General features: G+C 68.1%; 1 protein-coding gene across 1 annotated transcript in view; it reads right to left on the bottom strand.

The window, feature by feature from the left end:
* Window positions 1–210, bottom strand: part of ZNF771 (zinc finger protein 771) — an 8,562-nt gene that overhangs the window by 797 nt on the left and 7,555 nt on the right. The window contains exon 4 of the mRNA XM_014529781.1: window positions 9–207. Coding sequence (XP_014385267.1) covers window positions 9–207 — 199 coding nt within the window. The remainder of the gene's footprint in view (window positions 1–8; window positions 208–210) is intronic.

Here is a 210-nt window from a genome sequence, read left to right as displayed (position 1 = left end):
CTCTGAGCGAAGCGGCGCCCGCACTGCGTGCACACGTAGGGCTTCTCGCCCGTGTGGCGCCGCCGGTGTTGCTGCAGGTTCGAAGCGGCGGAGAAGCTCTTGTCACACTCCGGGCACTTGTAGGGCCGCTCGCCCGTGTGCATGCGGCCGTGTTTGGTCAGCGCCGACTTCTGGGAGAAGCGCTGGCCGCACTCGGTGCAGACGAAGGGC

The sequence above is a fragment of the Myotis brandtii genome, unplaced genomic scaffold (assembly GCF_000412655.1).
Source record: "Myotis brandtii unplaced genomic scaffold, ASM41265v1 scaffold698, whole genome shotgun sequence".
In the NCBI taxonomy this organism is placed as follows: domain Eukaryota; kingdom Metazoa; phylum Chordata; class Mammalia; order Chiroptera; family Vespertilionidae; genus Myotis; species Myotis brandtii.
This window is presented reverse-complemented; position numbering and strand designations above follow the sequence as displayed.